This window comes from Haemorhous mexicanus, chromosome 3 (genome assembly GCF_027477595.1).
Source record: "Haemorhous mexicanus isolate bHaeMex1 chromosome 3, bHaeMex1.pri, whole genome shotgun sequence".
Classification (NCBI taxonomy): domain Eukaryota; kingdom Metazoa; phylum Chordata; class Aves; order Passeriformes; family Fringillidae; genus Haemorhous; species Haemorhous mexicanus.
Window position 1 is genome coordinate 37,574,072 of NC_082343.1, and position 17,191 is coordinate 37,591,262.

Below are 17,191 nucleotides of genomic sequence, written 5' to 3' on the forward strand. Positions count from 1 at the left end.
AAAGCCGCAGGCTCCGGCTTTTCTCACGGTGGGAATCACGAGTGCCTGCCCGCCCTCGCTGCCGGCGGCCGGGGGAGGAGGGAGGGGAGGGGAGCCGGGGGCGCAGGCAGCCCCTGGCACTGCTGACGTGCTGCCGGCGACGGGCTGGGCTCCGACGGAACGCGGGCTGCCGGACAGGCTGGCACGGCTGCGGCTCCTGCAGCCAGCGCCGCTCCTGCCGCAGCCTCCCTCCCTCCGTGCCTCCCTCCCTCCGTGCCTCCCTCCCTCCGTGCCTCCCTCCTTCCGTGCCTCCCTCAGCGCCGCCTCCGCCTGCACAGCCGCGGCTCTCTCCTTTGCTCCCCCGGCACTCGGCGAGGCGAAGGGAGGGGATGGCGGGGGTCGCTGCCCGGCTGCTCGGGGCACTGTGCCTCGCCGCCTGCCTGCCCCCGGCGCCCGGGAGGGACGCCGGAGCGCAGTGGACCCTGGAGAAGGTGGGTCGCGTTCGCCTTTCGCAGGCGCTTCTTGCCTCTCCCTTGGTACGGGGGCAGCGCCTTCCCGGCGGGCAGGGGTCAGCGGCTGGGCGCGGGGTCAGCCCCATCCATCCTGCCCGGGCCCCTAACGTGAATTCGGGCTGGGCTCACCCTTGTCGCGGTCCCGCAGGTGAGGGTGGGGTGGCATGGCTTCCCTCTTAAGCCCGAGCTTGGTGGCTGCGGAGAGCATATCTTCTTCACACGTTTGGCTTTGTCATCTCGCACCGCCTGGGACCCGGCAGCAAGAGCCATAAGCTTTGTCAGGGTCAGTTACTGAATTTAAGGGGAAACCCAAACAGGACAAGACGGATCAAAATCTGAAATTGTATTCCTTATAACATTCTACTGTACTTCAACTTTCATTGTGATTATGGTGAGCAGAGGACAGTGACTTAGTTTGAGAAGACGTATAGCTCTTTCAGCAGCGATGCATGTGTATCTTAGGAAAAACAAGTAGGCATGGTGCTGATAGCCGGTACAAAATTGTTTTGAAAAGATAAAACGCTCTAATATGTGGTAGACTCATACCATATTGTGTCTCATTTAGACTGCTGTGTGAACTAGTGGAAAAAGGAATCTTGAGATAAGGTTTAATTAAACAGTGGTAAGCTTTAAACCACAGATTTCTCTATGTAGCTCTTAGTGTTTCATTATGAAACATTAACACAGTTTTCTTCATAAAGAATTAAACCACGTGAAACGTAGGAGAGCATAAAACTGCAAACCACATTCAACTAAACACTTCAGGAATTTCCAAACAGAAAATATACTTTTAGGGCCCTTCCCCAAGTGTTTGTAGAAGAGCTGAAGTCAAAGTTCAGCAAGAAGCAACTGAATTCCACAAGACAAGCTGGTAAAATGAAGCTTCCCTCACACCTTTCCATGCTTCCCCTTAGTAATCCCCTTTCTCCTTGTTTTAAATCACCCCCCATTCAAGGAAATGTTGGCTTGTTCCTTTGCTAATGAGATAGTTTCATTCTGTTCTGTTAATTGTATCTTACACTACATACATATATATGTGTATAGCTCATATATAATATATATAGCTCATGTATAGTCTATATATCTGTAGCACAGTACATCTGTAATTATGCACAATACATGTATATGTGCATATATAGTATAGACATGTGAGGCTGAATCTTCAGTCACACTGGTCAATGAACAGTCACACAGCCCCAGTGCTCCTTTTTTCAGCCCCCTTGAGCCCCAGCCCTTTCATGCTTTAGTTGGCTCCATTCTGACCAGCCAATCTCCCCACCACTGCTGTCAGTAGTGCCACAGAACCATTGCACCTCCGCCTGTGCACACTCTAAGCGAGAACAACCTCCTCTTTCTCATCAAATTCTTGTCCTTCAACAACTTTTGTTCTTTCTCCCTGGAGGGACATGTGAGCCGGAAATTCAAAGTCCTACAGGTAAGCCTGGGCTACTTGTAGAACTCGAAGTTTTGCAGTTTTATACAGCTTAGTACAACAGGATTAGTGACAGCCCTGTCATGAATACACTGCTCTGCCTCCCTGTTGTGGCAAAATAGGGATTGACCCACACTGTAAAGAATGAGTCACTTACAGATCTTATTTTGCTTCTCTTTTATTTCATAACCACTTTTGTAACTCCTCTCACTTCCCAAATTTGAAGATATCTCCATCATTAGAAGTGGAAATTGATTCCTCCCTTCTGAAGTATTTCCATGCATTTGTACTTTAATAGTGTTACTTTGACAAGTGATTTGATGACCCCAATTACCAGGCATGCTCTTCACTTGTTCAACTGCAGATTTTCTGAACTTCCTTAGTTAAGTTGTCCTCCTACACTCTTCTGAAGTACATAGCTTTAGCTTTTCACTCTCCCCTTACAGCCTGCTCCTCCTAAACCAAACAGCTCCCTGACATTTTCTCTTCTCTGCGCCTCTTCTACACTGATTTAAGTTCCACCTTAATAAACTTCTAGTATTTCAAAAGACTGTTTTACAACTTCCATGGTACAATTTCCAAACTTTCAAAAGTTCATCTTTATATCAGATGAAATGGTAAAATTTTTCTTTTTTCTTTAATCTATGTCTAAATTTGCTAACATTAAAAATGTTAACTGCCCATCCTAAATTTTGGTGTCCTTACAGTCTTAAAATTCAGCTTTAAATACTGTATTAAAATTGGCACAACTAGATTCAGTGTCTTTGTGTCAGCCCTCTGCTTAATTTCTCTGCTAAGCCTAAGTGGAATCAGAGGAAAGGTTCACACGGAGATAAACAGCTAGGAAACAAGAGAAGGGTAGAATTAAATGTTTGCAGTGAAGTCTAGAAAATACTTGTGCTCATACTTGCTTGTACAAACAGAAACGAAGTAGAAAAAAGTCAAATAGTGAGGCAACTCTGGTTTTTAAACAATATTCATCACCTAGGGTAATAAGATAACTGGTAATAAGATACCTGACTTTCGAGGTCAGTTCACATTCTGGCCAGGTAATGGGGTTTAGGTGTTATTTCAGACACATGTGAAATGACACACACGAGTAGAAAAGGAGAGTGCATTATTTCTTGCTAACACATACAGTGATAGGGTTAGACTACAGATATCTATGAAAATGTCAGTTTGATGCAGGAGCAGCCCAAAAGCAAGTCAGCTGTTAAACAGTTTCAAGAAAGAAAAAGAATAAAATAAATACTATTGTCCTACAGTGTAAACTATGATGTGCTCATGTTCCGTTTTCTCTTTTGCTCGTCTCAGAAAGGATGACATAGACAAGGGACGTGGAAGGACAGCCAGTCTGATCAGTCATATAAGGCAGTTCTGATCAAAGAAGAAATAAGCAGTATTTTTCATTAGGAGAAGGACAGGAGTAGAGGGAAGTCACTGTGATATAAATGAGGAATGGAATGATAGTGCCTGAAACAGGAATCTGTAAAAACAGTAGTGGCACATGGAAGTTTCTGAGAAGACAGTTGCTAGAGATTTGATAGGTTCAAACCTGGGATATAAAGGGGCATTTGAGATGTCCTTGGGAATCCCATCTGGCATTCAGCTACCACTCCAGGGCACTATGGAGCTCTTACAGGTCTAAGATGTGCATTTGCCAGCTACATAAGGATGTCTCAGGCATTCTGGGTCACCTAATACAGCCCCAAAGGCCTGCGCTTGGGCAACAGAGAGGAAGTCACTTGGGAGGTAGGGAGGTAGGTCACATACTAGTGGCTGCCACAGGAGACAAGCTGTCGGATCTGAGGTTAACCTATGTGTCACCAAGCTGACAAATGCCCCAGCTAGCCCCAGATGAGCCACATTCTGTGCAGTCACACTCATTCTGCCACTGTGGGTAGAGACCACAATGACACAGCTGGCTCCCTCTGGGAGTGACTTACCTTAGGCATTTCTTTGCAGTGCACAGCATAAAGCTAAATATTATTACTACTGGAAACAAAGCTTCTGGTGTTTGTCTCAATAGGAACCTCAGCTGAAGGTGGCATTGTTGCAGACATGACATGTATGATTAAGATATTAGGAAACAGAGAACCCATTCATAGGTTCAGGTTTTACAGCTAGCTGGTAGGTAAAACTTTCTCCCATACTTTAAATACTAGCATATTTTCCATGGGAATGAAAGATAGAGAAGCCAATAATTTCTGAGTGAAAAGGGTTTTTAAATTACGTTTTTTGGGAGTAAATTAAAGTAGCACAATATACCACTTTTATCATAATTCTGAAGGAAACTATGGTTAAAAGGTCTAGTAACAGTTATAGCACTCTTCTTCTCTCCACCTTCTGCAGTATTCTCACCAACCAAGGATTTTAAGTTCTGATGCTATTCAAAAAGTTGTGGCCAACACAGATATTTCTGAAATGTGGGAGAATGATTTGCGCCCTATCCTGATAGAAAGATACCCGGGATCACAAGGAAGTTACATCGTGCGACAGGTAAGACAACACTTCCTGACAATCTCTAAGAACATCTTTATTCTATATTATCATTATAATTATTATTATTTATATTCTGGTGACACCTTTGGTGACCCCCACCAAAGAGACAGTCCCACAGAAGTGACAGGCACATTCCTTTAATTCAGTAGGATGAACTCTATCATTGTTCAAGTCTAGCCCGCATAGTGCCTACATGACACAGTTTGCACATCAGCTGACATTATTTCCCAGGGCTGCATAGCATGATGGAAAATAAGTCTTTTTTTTTTTTTTTTTAATCATGTTTTGAATTTAAAAGTTTGCCCCAGGTTTGGTACCCAAAGTACAACACAATGGTTGTCCTTTCCCTCACATGAGGGAATGAGCAGGTTTTTGGTCACTGGTTCAAACCCAAGACCATGCTTGGGATGAAATAAATTACACCCCCCACCACTCCTTCTGGAGAGGCCCCGTCCTGTGCTGTTAGAGTGCCCTGGAGTGTTGCTTCAGATGGGTGTGTCAACACAAAAGGGGATCAGAGGGGCCCAAAGGGGCAGGCAGATTAAATGGTCAGCACAAAGTGCAGCCCTGGTCCATGAACCACACCAGCTCTACCAGCCCAAGTACAGCAGTGTCCTGGTGCTGGATTAACAAACCAGGCTGCAGCTGGCCCCAAGGCAGTAAAGACTCCAGCACGTTGTCTTTGAGCCACAAGAAGCTACCACACAACGGGGCTGCTGCTCTGTCAGCACCTCTGCTCTGCACTCACAGCGTGGCCATCTTCAGGACAATGTACACGCCGGCTCTGGGCGCCATTAGCCGAGCAGGAGACAGACAATGGTACAGCTGAGTTTACTAAAGACATTCACATCATCTCACTAGCCTTCATCTACCCCTCAGGCACTGACTCAACAGCCCTAAGACAGCCCCAACTACAATAAATTTATTTGCTACTCAGCAATTGGTAGATTTGAAAAATGCAGCCTTTTTATGCATTGTGGTGTGTGTGTGTGTGTGTGTGTGTCTGTGTGTGTCTGTGTGCACATTTCTGTAGATTTAGTTTTGTGGTTTCTTCAGCAGTACTCTGGAAAGCAGCCAAGTGAATGGGGGAAAAGGAAGGAAAACAAAAAAACAGCTGAGCCTAGGCTAGAAAACCACAGATTATGTTCAAAATAGGATGGATCACCCTGTTACAAGGTAACAGCATGTATTAAATTAAAAAAATAAAGAGTCCTCTATTGTTAAAACACAATAATGGAGTTTGAAATGAATTATACTTCTTTGTTGAGACACAAAATCATCAGACTCATTTAAGGGTAAAAGGCTACTGGGAACTCCATCCAGGCTTATATAGTCCCCTCAATCCTTAGCAGACGTCCTTCACTCTGCCTACTGATAGCTGATAGACCATACCATGTTGTAAAAGCTTTCAGTGGGTGACCATGAACAAAATGGAAGCTTGTTCTAGCACTAAAATCTATGGCAATATTGTTGGGTTTTGTCATTCCTACTGACTTCCCTAAGAGCAGAACAAGTCTTCAAAGTCTGTTTTCCCCTCAGAGGCTTTTCCTAATGTTTACTTAAAGAGAGAGGAATCTGCCTTGAAGAAGCTCTCTAGGGACCCATAAAAATAAGTTGCTCAACAGAGAAACAGAGATGTTCCTCTAAAATGAGTTAGCCAGAACTCTGGTTGAAGTATAGCTGGGGTTGTTAGAGGTATTCTCTTCAGGCAGGAAGACAGCTAAAATTAATGATTTGCCTTGTAGATTGTCTCAATTCTTATCTTTATATGAGCTACACTTAGAGAAACAAAAATAATGCTCTTCTGAAATGTTTCGTTCATTTTCTTCATTTTTAAAAGGCTCTTCTGAAATGTTTTGTTCTTTCTTTAATTAAAAGAATCTACCTATCTGTTATGGCCTTGTAAACAATTTATGTCACTTGAAAGGCAGATTTTTCACAGAAGCTTAAAAGTCCAGCCACCTCACACCAACCAACCAATCCAAACAGCTTTTCTTTTTTTCCCCCTTATTCTTCTGTGGCATCTTTGTGTGCTAATTGTCTAAACAGCCACAACAAGGTCTCTGCAGTCAATTCTGACTTTCAATTTAAGGGCAGATCTGAGTTAAGCTCTGAAAATATTAACATTAAATCTGCTCAAGTTACACCTGTAAAAGACACTGGCCTGAAAACTTTAGAGATCAAGATTTTCATGTGTCATAATAATTGGCAATAATTCAAAACACCTTCACACTCCAAAGAGAAAGGTCAAAAGGAAGAAATAAAAGGCAAATGAGGCAGTCAGAGGCTCAGGTAGCAAAGTTATGCAGTGATATTATATTTTTTGCTATAAAGTCTATCATTTAAAACGCCAGGAACTTACAGAAATAAGCTTAGGAGCCACTATTAATTAGCTAATTTGTCTGCAACATCTTTCTGAAACAATAACTATTAATCTGTTTTTTATAATTGCAGCATATCAAGCACCGTCTTCAAACATTAAAGGCTGGTTGGGAAATTGAAGAAGACACTTTTCAGAGCTACACACCATATGGCTATAAAACATTTTCAAATATTATTGGCACTCTGGAGCCCTCTGCAAAACGCCATCTCGTACTTGCTTGCCACTACGACTCAAAATTCTTTCGACAACAGTGGCAGGGCAGAGTGTTTGTGGGAGCCACTGATTCAGCTGTGCCTTGTGCCATGATGTTGGAGCTGGCACGGGCCCTGGATAACGAGCTTCAGTTAATCAAGGTAGTTTTTTTTGTTTCCTTTTCATTTGCCTTGCCAACAGCAACAGGCCTCCGGGCATTTCCACATTCTTTTCCATTGCCTGCATGCTGGGTTCTCTGATTGCTGTGCTTGTAATAAATCTCCCATTGACTCCAAGAACAAACAGAGATCAGTATCTACTAATCTAAAGTACATTATCACATTAAAATTTCTTATAAAAAGGGCATATATCTAAAAGTTATCTATATAAACAAATACTATATAAAAATAACAAATGATACATGAATAATAGATGCTTCATAGACTTGGAAAGGTATAATGCTACTTCCTATCTAAAAGGCACAAAACCTGACTCAGAAGTTCCTATCATATCAAGTGACATGTAGGGTCATTGAAAAGCTTTGCTGCATTCTGAATCCTGCAGAAATATCTCAGTTGTATTCTGCTTTGAGACAAAGGTGAACTAATTGTTGTGCAGAAGAGTCACACTCAGGTCCCCCCATCCCACAAGGATTTCAAGTTTTTCTTCTTACTTTTTTTTCACAAATCTGAACGGCTTATTTATGAAAGAAGTATAATGTCATCAGTCTGTGTTACCTGTGCTATGAAAATCTGTTTCAAAGGGCTGCAATTGCTAGGCACAAAAATCTGTTGAGGCTACAAAACTCTTAAAGCTTGTAGGATTACAAATTTGTAGGATTATGGATTCACGAGTGCCATCTACTGGTTCAGTACTCAGCATTTACAGAAAAATAATTCTCATACATTTACAGAGCTGTTACTGGAAAAGGTCTCTCAAATGTGAAAGACAGTACAAAGTGTCAGGAGTACACTCAGCTCAGCTTATTAGGATTACTTGTCGACAGGAGTTTCCAGAAACTGATTTGGTACCTTCTGATATGTGAATATTTAAGAATGAGAATATTAAGAATATGCCAATATTTTTAATCACAAAACAAAAAATCTCCTCTAATACATAGGCTTCCATTCAGAAGCTTCATTTATAATAAATTTGCCTGGTGATTATTTATGAAACATCCTGCACACTGACTTTAAAGACTGGCATTTTTCACTATGAATACACTATTTTACAGTGAAGATTATTTTTTATCATCTAAGATGACAGCATTTGACAAAAAGGCAACTAATTACTTTTCACAGGCCCCCACTTGTACAGTCTGTTAACAAAATATACTTTGGGATCCACCTGCTTAATACATTAGTTATGGTATTTTTGCTCTGCTTATGGTAGCACAACAGACTTTGCTATGTTTTCAGCCAAATCTATTTATACTTTGACTTGAAGCTGTGATTTTTATCATGATGCTTCTCCAGTTATAACTTACTTCTCCAGAGTAAGCTTAAAATTATTGGGCAAAGACATCTCTCTACGTTATTAAAATGTGTTAAGCAGTAATAGTAATAATAACACAAGTACTACTTTCTAAAACTCAAACAACACTGATACAGTTTCCTCCAGAATGTAATGCAAAGTGACTGCTGCCCTCAGAGCTCTGTCATGTGCTAAGGACAAAGGGCAGCAAACCATTGCCATTAGAGAGATCAATACACCACTGTGAGCACAATCAATACCATCTTGCCTGCATGGCTGACATTTTATAGAAGCTTCTGTTTATATTGCATCAGCTTCAGCTATTTGAGAGTTGTAGCCCATACAGGACATGACTGCTGCCATGACCCCACCTTTCTAACCACATCATGCAATTTTACTTGAAGCAGTGTTAATTCATAGAGGGCTTAAAATATTTATATCAACTGTCAAGAATACAATTCCCAAAACTGTTCATTTATTGGAACTAGACTGGGATTTGCTGTGCTGTGGCTTATTAGGAAATTCTGACATTTCAAACAAGGCTTCAGATAGTAGGCTCCCTCTACACTGGAAAGAAATTTCATACAGATGTCTTTTTTGTGGCATTAAATACATTTCTCATATATATTCTCAGGTTTTAGTGCTGTTATATTTTGGTTGTTGAAAGAAAAGACATATCTGACATATCCACTCTCATTGCTTTGGTTTAGGGCAAAGTTGCCTCAGTGATTCCCCTGAATGAAAAGGGGCTGAAAGAACCATCAACTTGTCAAATACATAACTCACCTCCACTGATGCACAGCTGTAGCAATTATATTAATCCTCGTGATGCAATCAAATAATGATATTGGCACTCCCATAGGTGTTGTTACTGACATGTCTCCTCATTATTTAAGATAATGTTGCTGCTACCTGGTTTTGCAGGTCTCAATGCTCAGGTCATGTCCTCCAAAGTCAGAAATGAAACTTTTATCCAGAACCAAAATTATATGACACTGGAGAATGAATGTGTCACTGTGATAAATAACAATTACCTTGACTGATGACTACTACTATTACACCGTAATAACATCCAAAGGAAGGTTTGCATAGGGAACCTTGAAAATACACCATTATTTGTGTTACTTCTATGACTACAGTATTTGCCCTTGATTTGATGTCCTGGCCAGAATCAGTTAGTTTTACTTGTAACTTCCTCCAACAGACCAGCTCAGCGTCAAGACCAGACCTTTCACTTCAGCTCATCTTTTTTGATGGTGAAGAAGCCTTTGTTCGGTGGTCCCCTTCCGACTCCCTCTATGGATCTCAGCACTTAGCTCAAAAAATGGTATCAACTCCACACCCACCTGGTTCAACAACCACAAACCAGCTGCAGGGCATAGTAAGTGGCTCTCCCCTTTTTAAGGACTTTCCTCCTAAAGGAACAATAGTAAATGGCATTTTAAAAAATATTTAAATAGTAGGTAACTGGCCAAATTCCCAAGAAACCACGACCCCACTAAAGTTAAAGGAAGAAGCAGGCTTCTGGAAACATTCTGAAATATGATAGAGAATTGGCAAGAGCTTTTCAGGTGATTAGACCTGCTGCATGCAAGTACGAGGAGAAGCCATAGAAATATCAAAATATACACAGTTTATTAGAATATAAACTAGGATACCCACCTTCTTCAGGAAAAGATATTTCAAAGTGATAAGGAAAGAGCACAAACAGCATTGGCCTATGAACAAATCTCCACTAGCTCAGTACTAAGCTACAGCAACCTCTGTTTTCCACTGATTCCTACTAACATTCTGGTTGTCTGTTCCCTTCTACTTTCCCTGTTTACTGCTGAGGAACTTCTCTTCTGACACTGCTTCTTGTGACTCATAAAATGTCTTTCCCTTGACAGACTTTGTTGTTCTCAGGGGAAAAAGCAATTTCCTCTTCTTTCTCCCCACCTACTGCTCTTTTTCTTTTAAAGAGATATAACTCACAAATTGCAGGCTAAGCTACACAGCCTGCTTCAGCTCGAGGAACAAAGGAATAGCCTAGCCTTTCCCTTCTTGGAAAGACACCAAAATGTATCAGATTGGAATCAGGTTCTGCTACTGAATTCTCCTCAGGCACCACGCTAGAAAGGCAGATCTTTGGCCAGGGCTAGCAAAGACCTGCTCACGAGCTGTACAGGAAACCAAGAGTTTCATTGCTGCTGCTGATGTTATAGGAGAGAGTTCTGCACTAAAGATTCTTTCTTGTCTAGGACCTGTTTGTACTACTGGATTTAATTGGTGCACGAAACCCAGTCTTTCCCAATTATTTTCAAAACACTCTTCGATGGTTTCAGAGGCTTCAAGCAATTGGTAAGCAGGATATGGGTTTTGAATGAATTTCAAAACCAAGTAAGTAGTTTCTGAATGTATTAAGCTCTGTAAATCAGATTTTTAGATTAATTTTCTGATTTACAGTAAGAATCTTTGATAATGTGCTAACATTCCTCATTGCCCAAAAATTGTAATAATCACTTTCATTGTGCATTACAGAGCAAAAGCTACACAACATGAATCTGCTGAAGAATCACCCTGTTCAAAGTCAGTATTTCCACAGTACTTTACATCGAGGCTTGGTTGAAGATGATCATGTTCCATTTTTGTTAAGAGGTGCCAGAAATTCTTATAATTTGTAGATGTTCAGTAAGAAATGCATAATTTAGTAAATGAGCAAGTGCATATGCTCCTGTTTTTCAAGCTTATTTGCCCCAACTTGAGGCTTCTGAATCCAACTCTAGAGCTTTGACATAACACCTAATGAAAAAAATTTATTCCTTAGTGGTATGCAGCTGAAAAATCAGAGAGAAAAAGTAAAACAGGAAAGAGGCTGAGAAAAAAAATGCTCCTCCCCAAAAGCAATTAAGCAATTGGGAAGCAGAAGACTGATTTAATTCCTCTTATACCTACAAGCTGCAGTACGTATAGGTGGCTTAATGTGTGTGTGTGTATATATATGTACATACACACACACACACACATACACATATACACAGTGATACAGTTCCTTTATCTGAGGGCAACACTGTCTCTATTTTACAGAGTAAAAATAAGAAACCAAATTTTACCATTTATGTAGAGAACTAAAAAAATGCTTTAAGAATATTCAGTCTTAACACTTTCACAAAAACATGGTAATCAGTTTTCATTTTGAGGAGCTGCAGTGATTTCTCTGTCCTTCTATAGCTCCTAAACACAAGACCTAAAGAATATAAAAAAAAAAAAAAAACCAAAACCCCCAGTAGCAAGTACCTACAGATAAAAAAAAAAAGAAAAAAGAAAGAGGAGGGAAAAGTACTCAAAGGAAATGAAGGTGGCATCTTTACACAACACACTCTTTAATGATGGGATGGAGTCACAAGCATCAAAACAAGAGAAGGTAAAAGGAAGCTGCAGGGACACACCCTATAAAGCAAGCTTATTGAGTGTGTTGCACCTGACTCTGTTGCTAAATGGTGAAGTATCAGTTGGATTAACAGAACTTCTAAAATATTTCTTCTCCAAATTTCACTCTCCTTTTTATAGGGGTTCCAGTCCTGCATCTGATTCCATCCCCTTTTCCTGCAGTATGGCATACCATGAAGGACACAGAAGAAAACCTTGACAAAGCCACTATTGACAATCTCAACAAAATCCTGCAAGTGTTTGTACTGGAATATCTCAACCTATGAAAGACAAAACATCAGCAAATTGTACTCCATTCCCACTACTCTTTGCCGACCTTCACACTTGCTATTTAATTGCATTGGAGAGTACCAAGGTGCAGGAACTTGTGATAGCTCTTGCCAGACTGATTATTGATTGAGCTGTTCATGGCCCATTGATCCAGTAGCCAAATAAGATACTATTAAATAAGACCTAGCTCAGCCTGGAAAGAATTTGGTCTTTCCATGTTTTCTGTATGAATAAAAAAACTCCAGAATCTTTCCAGATTGTTATCATTGGTTTTTGTCACGTATTGTGATCCCAGGAGGGAATGCCTCGTGGCTTAATTGTATGATACAGTTTTTACAAGGTGTGACCAACTTTTGCAGTGTTCAGCTACGGAAATTTACACCATGTTATCAAAAGAGGCAAAAATCACACCATAGCAGACTTCTGCTTTGGGCTGAACTAAACCACCTCATGCTGAAATTAGTTGCTAGAACTGCTGACACACAGATGTGATTTTAATTCTCTCTGGTCCCTCTCTTCCTTCCCCTACAAAGGCAGCTGCAAGGGTTTTACTCTGCAGACAGCTGACCACCAGAAGACAGACCAATAACCCAAATTCAGCTTTGCCTCTATCATTTGTTCCATACTTGTTGATGGAGAAGGGTGGTGGGGAGTGATGCTGACAGGAAGGTATGTGGAGGTTTCCTTGTGCTCTGACTGCAACATAGGAGATATAAACAAAAGGTCAGGTAGTGTGTGGGAGCAATGACCCAGTACACACCATTCAGTCACGTGAGATTCATTCACAATTTGACCCAAAAAACCTCCAAACCACCACCCACCTGCTGTTTTTAATACAGACTACAACAAAAATAATCATACAAGGAAAGTGATCACTTTAGAAACTATAGTTTATCTAAATACAATTTTAAAGGCAAAATGTTATCAAAAATAAAATGTTATTTAAAGCAAGACCACAGTTTAGACACCAAAAAGATACCAATTTAACAACTCTGTGCTTTTACATTCCTTACTGGAATTATGCAATAGATTTAGTGTAACACTGGCAAAAAGAAAGCCTGGAATGAGATCAATGAAAGACAGAGGAACAATATTCAAATTATGGTTTCCACTGGTGAGAAAGGGATGAGAGCATTAAAAATATCAAGCTGGTAAGAGATGAACTGAGAGAAAAAAGTCAGTATTTTACTTCTCCAAACTTCACCCCTACATTGTTCTACCCTGAGCAAAGAGATTTAAAAAGGTGGTAAGCAGTGGAGTTGTAGGCATGTCATATTTGGCCTGTATTTTACCATTTTCCTAAAGCAAATAAATACTTTGGAACCTAAGACAATATTTACATTCATATTATAAAGTTGGTATAGAAATAGGTATTTACAGCAGTGAAAATTTGTAAAATTTTTCTGTTACAGGATAGCCTGAAAATTAAATTTAATCTGATTTTAAATTTAATTCTGATTTGGTAGCTCAAAGATGAAACAAAAGCATTTTGTGTTTTCCTATCACTTTAACATTGGTGAGAAACATTTGTCTTATCTGCAACTTCTGAAACAGAATACTATGAAAACTCTAAAAAAATCAGACAGATGTCTTTATTTTCAGGTGTTGCTGTGCATCTGTGTAAATATATCAAAGCTTCTTGAACTCTTTGCAATCATATTCTCCTCTACTTCAGCCCATGAGAAAATAGTCTAGAAAATTACATGAAATCTTCTGAAGTTTGAGTACCTTGAGCAGTAATAAGGCACCTTCATACCCTCCTAAGTGGCAAAGAAAGGTAACAGAATGGCTAAATATAGAAATATTAAACATGAATTCGTGTGGCTGATTTGTTTTGGTGAACTCTTGTGGCCCTTTGTATTTTGCAGGACCTCTGAAAAATGCAGTACATGTTTGCAGGGTGGACTGCTACTCTGCCTCTTAGAGATTTTGAAAGTGTACTTAAAACATGCTTCACTGCGAAATACTGGCTCAGAGGGTTGTTATAACTGGGAAAAGCCTGGGTTTTTTAAATCTCTATGAAGACTTAGCTGAAGCCATAATTCAACCATGTGGTACACCAAATCATGTCAATTTTGTCACTAAATTTTACTGCCTGAGCATGCAGCTCTTGAGTTATGTTTACTCAGTCCAAGGAAATGAGGTACAGGTTGCTGTAATATGATTCAGTATTTCTCAGAATGGGAAAATAACATGAAAAAGCTTGGGGTTTTTTTTCTTCCCTTCCTGGGTTTCATGTTTGGGGTTTTTCTCAGTACAGGAAAAAAAGACTATCTCCTAACTGGATGCTAGCCCTGGAAAAGTTTACTTACAGAGGGAAGGGTCATCATCTTAGCCATTTATATGACCCATCATTCATTTAAAAAATAATTGCTGGAAGGAAAACTTACATCAACCCAGTAACCATGTGAATCCAAGAATCTAAGTTCTTAAAAGCACAAGAAGTAGTCAGTAAGGCAGACATGGCACAAGGTGGGTTTTCATTGCTACTAAGGCAGGGGAGACAAGCAGCTAGGGCAAAGTTAAAGTTATTTCATAAAATGCCCAGAAAACAAAAAATTCAAGCAAAGAGACCAAGACTGGTATCTCTTCTGCTCTCAGTTTCAACACTGAGTATGATTAAATCCAGGTCCATTGGGCCTGGACAAGCACAGGACAGATAATCACTCCAGAATTCAGAGAGAGGCTTTGTGTTGAAAAACCTATGGCTGGATAGTTTCTCCTTCCCTGCTGAAAGGTGGCAGCAAAGGCTAGAAATCAATAGAGGACTTCAGTTAATCTAATCAGCGCAATTGCTGCACAGGTTCTCGCCTTGAAAAGGATTTGTCACATCTCAGTCAAGGGGAAGGGAATAAAAATCAGTTTACCAGCCACAAAAGGCTGTCACTGGCTTTGTGTGCAAAAGGTGTCTCTGGTTATCACCTGGGTTAAGGGAATGCAGAACAGAATGAACTCAAAAGCTGTCACTCAACATGTAAAGCTGAAAAAAACCCCCATATTATGGTAGTTATTTGTCTTGCGTTAGGAGCTCTGGCTCCTTCTGTATCAGGACAAGACAGTTCCTCACAAGAATCTGAAGCCAAATAATGGTACCTGCCCCTCAAACTCTGAATCTGGATGCATTTACCTACAAGTGATGTAATCCTGTGCAATCACAGCTGGAACAACTTAAGGGGGTAACTGTGCCACATCCTCCGGCAGACAGAAATGACAGCAAGTACCAGTCTTCTTTTCTCTATAGCTGAGACAGCATTCCTAGCATTAGGAATGAAGATGATATAAATTATCCATTCTTACTCACTTTGTATCAAATAAATATTTAGATTTTGATCACCTAACAGCAAAACACAGTTAGACAAGGCAAAATCTACAAAAAACGACTTTCTATAGAATTATTCCAAGGACCCAGTCTACACTGGTAGTAGACCCAGCAAAACAGATCTGAAGTTTGACATACCTGCTCATTGAGACTGAAGTATCACCCGAGAGCATCACTTAAACAATATATAGAGAAGATAACTGTAAAATCTTGTACACAAATTACCACTTTTTCCTTGTCATTTACAAATTACACTGATTTTATTTTCCTCATATAAAAGGAGACATTTTACTCTGTGCTGATTTAACAAATGTTCTAATATATTCATAACAATAAAGCAGCTAAAAAGCTGTTCTAATAACTAAAAGAATATTTATCATCTGGATATATGATATATACTGTAAACAATCACTCAGAAAAGTATTTTTGTTATAGTGATTATATTGCACTCAGAATTCTAGGATTCTCACCCTCCTCATTTTAAATCAGAGATCAGCTTCATTTTTTAATAAAATGGAGATTTAATTTTCTATTTAAAACAAGTAAGCATGCATTCAATATAATACAATGTATTGAAAATATCAGAAAAAGTGATATCATGTGATTATGAAACTGGAGTAAGGAACAATTCTTAACCAGGCCACACAAGAGTAGTGTATTGTAAACATTCTGCTGGCTCTAAGGTGTTGCAGATGCTGTAAAAAGTGCAGTCTAATTCAGCACCCAAGAGGTACAGAGAATCTGTTCAAGTGTTCTGTACTTCAGTGAATTTCCAGGCAGCAACAGCACATGTAAATAGACTCACAGAAAGACAGGGTAATGGCCCACAGGTGATTACTGAGTTAATACTGACCTCATAGAAACAGAGCCAATCGTTGTAACTTCATTGCAATCTTTAAATGGAACTTTGCCAGGTCATTACACTTTCTAACAGAGCAATGAAATTTTCACTCTTGCTGCAAATGAAGTACAGAACTAGATTCCCTACTTGTAGCTTACATGGACAGTGTCCCAGTGGCAGCCCGGGCACTGCCCTCAGCCTGAAACATCCCCAAAAGATACATCTCCATCATGCAGAATGCCACCTTGCTTTTGCAAGAATGACTTCCTCCTCCAAGCACTGGCTCAAGAAACACAGGTCATGGAGGGGGGGAAAAAGAGAGGAATGCAGTATTCTTACAAAGAAAAAGAAAAATAAATTCTCAGCCCGTGAAGAGGCCACAGATCTTTAAAATTAAAATGAACTCTGTTTTCTCCACTCAGATCTACATAAGAAAGATTTCTTCATCAAAGCAATTATCTTCAGGTAACATAGTATCTTTGGAATCCCTGAGATACCACAGCTCCATGTAACCACCTCACAGAAGTGGAGTGACTTGACTTAGCACACAGATGAACAAGGTGGAAGCCAATACAGAGCACCCTGAGTTGCAAGTGAAACAGGAATGAGCAACCCATTCCTAGGCGGCCAAGAGATGCAGAAGAATGTGCAGAGGAGCAATTGTAATGTAGATACTGCATAGGGGAACAGAAAAAAAAATTGAAGTATTTCTAAAAGGCCTTTCCCTGTTGTCAGAGCAGAGAAGGAAAAGACAGCAATAAGAGGGAAGAGCTTTCTGAGAAAGGCCCTGGAGAAATGCAGACACCTCAATGCACAGTAGGACAGTAATGCAAAAGCACAAATGGTCTTGTTCCAAGTG

The 17,191-nt window shown here is 40.2% G+C and overlaps 1 protein-coding gene across 1 annotated transcript; it reads left to right on the plus strand.

Annotated features, from left to right (window-relative positions):
• Positions 1-273: 273 nt before the first annotated feature.
• On the plus strand, positions 274-12,424 carry QPCT (glutaminyl-peptide cyclotransferase). Its single transcript, XM_059841378.1, has 7 exons — positions 274-470; positions 4,276-4,422; positions 6,880-7,161; positions 9,678-9,854; positions 10,714-10,813; positions 10,994-11,110; positions 12,023-12,424. Exons 1-7 carry the CDS (start codon positions 369-371, stop codon positions 12,166-12,168), a joined length of 1,071 nt encoding a protein of 356 aa, XP_059697361.1. The 5' UTR covers positions 274-368; the 3' UTR covers positions 12,169-12,424.
• Positions 12,425-17,191: the final 4,767 nt, after the last annotated feature.